Source organism: Nannobrachium achirus (assembly GCF_963921795.1).
Source record: "Nannobrachium achirus genome assembly, chromosome: 16".
Taxonomy (NCBI): Eukaryota; Metazoa; Chordata; class Actinopteri; order Myctophiformes; family Myctophidae; genus Nannobrachium; species Nannobrachium achirus.
The window spans coordinates 32,386,394-32,388,431 of NC_137823.1; the positions used below are offsets into that span (position 1 = coordinate 32,386,394).

Genomic DNA, 2,038 nt, shown 5'->3' on the forward strand with positions numbered 1-2,038 from the left:
ATACAGTCAGGCTATACAGACAATTAATTTGATTGGCTTATAATTGTGCATCCCCACAATGACATCATGAATGTGAGTAGTTTTTTCCACCACTGACCGTGTGTGTGCAGTGGCGTCTGTTCAGCAAAAGCTAAGGTATGGCAACATGACTATTATCTTCACATGCGTGCAAGACACCAGTCATGTTAGGCTAGCTCTCCACCAAAAAGACGGTGTTGTGCCGGCGCGGACGGCGTCAAAAAATTAACTGGGGCGAATTTGAGCGTCCGACGTTGACGCCCCCAACATTAACGTTGACGTGACGCTCGAGCCGCGGGGGTTTCCATACCTTAGTAACAGGCATTATGAATTTGTTTTAAGAAGTACATATCGTCACTGTCGGGCAGAAACCTCTTATCTCCAGTTCCAAAATAGGATACCATACCTTGCAATACCCAATTGACACCTCTTTGTGTGTGTGCGTGTGTGCTCCCGCCCGCTCCACAGGTCAGCGCTGGGCGAGTACCTGAGCCGCGACCAGGACAGCCCGCCACCCTTCGAGGAGGAGGACGAGGAGGAGGAGGACCACGAGGACCTGGACCACACCTACAGCACGGCCAAGTCCCCCAGCAGGCCCTGCTCCTCGCAGGGCGCGGGCTTCACCGCCGCCTCCCCCGCCTCCTTCTGCTCCCCGTTGGACGAGGACCAAGGCGACGAAGATGACGACGACGACATCATCGCCGTGGAGATCGGGTCGGACGTGAAGCCCGAGCCGCGCGAGATCCCCCTGGACGCCGCGCAGCCGCGCTCCGCGGCCTGCGCTTCCTCCCAGCAAGCGCGGGGAGGACAGAGACACGGCTCGGGTGGAGGCGGAGGAGGGGCGACAGGGGGGATAATAGTGGGGGGGACGGGAGGGACGCTGGTGGCGAGCGGGAGCAGCGGCGCGTTGCCGTCCCCCTGGACCAAGAACCGGCTGCGGGCCGCGGGGGGCGACACGCTGCCGCTGAAGAAGCGTCGCAGCGCGGCCTCCGCGGCGGCGCTCCCGGAGAAGCCCGAGAGCGACGACGAGGAGATGAAGGAGGCGGCGGGGTCGCTGCTCCACCTGGCCGGCGTCCGCGCCTGCCTCAACAACATCACCAACCGCACCGCCAAGAAGGAACAGAAAGAAGCCCTCAGAAACTAAACCCCGTTGGACACGAGCATACGCATACACTCACACACACACACACACACACACACACACACGCACGCCTACATACTAGGTATAAACGTCTTGCCAAGACACGCGCGTATATGATATATTCACACGTACACCCATGCACACATACCATACGGTATATATACATACATACAGAAACATGCATAAACATACAGATGCACATGAAACAGGTCAACAGGTAATGTTACTAAAGCATTAGTCTCAATGGACTCTTCTCATCTCCCTCTATCTATCTATCTATCTATCTATCTATCTATCTATCTATCTATCTATCTATCTATCTATCTATCTATCTATCTATCTATCTATCTATCTATCTGCAGGGCATTAGGTGAATCCTACTTATATGTGGCAATATCAAAAATCTCTGTTTTCCTACATGTTCAGCAACACTAACAACTTGTGGGTTGATTAATTTCCATGTGTCTTTGTTGTTTTTTGTTGTTTAAAAAGGGGATGAAAGCCATAAAAAAAAGTGTTTTGTCACTATAAATTGGGACAGCTTGGAACGTGACAGAACGGAATCACATTGAGGAGCGTATATATATACGAGTGGAGGATGGCCGTTTGTCTTATCTGTTTGTCTATTATTATGTGAAATCTGTAGCAACCTTGCAGTGATGCTGGCTAGGAAATGGCGAGCTAGCAAGACAAGCCTGTTTGACAGACTTGGGAGCTCTCTGCTGCCCCCTAGCCTCACTCTCTACATCCAACGAGCACAAATGTGAGACTGTGCCAAAGATAGTAGCCGACACGACAGCTAAAACTAAACTCCATAAACGCCGCTGAGGGCATAGCAAAAAGTCAGAGTTTAGAGAGGCGGAAAAGAATCGTACGACC

General features: G+C 52.3%; 1 protein-coding gene across 1 annotated transcript in view; it reads left to right on the forward strand.

Annotated features, from left to right (window-relative positions):
• ches1 (checkpoint suppressor 1) overlaps window positions 1-1,162 on the forward strand; it is a gene marked incomplete at its 3' end in the record, with an annotated part of 119,886 nt that extends 118,724 nt beyond the window's left edge. Inside the window, exon 7 of the mRNA XM_080745315.1 lies at window positions 487-1,162. Within this exon, the coding sequence (XP_080601441.1) occupies window positions 487-1,162 (676 nt within the window). The remainder of the gene's footprint in view (window positions 1-486) is intronic.
• Window positions 1,163-2,038: the final 876 nt, after the last annotated feature.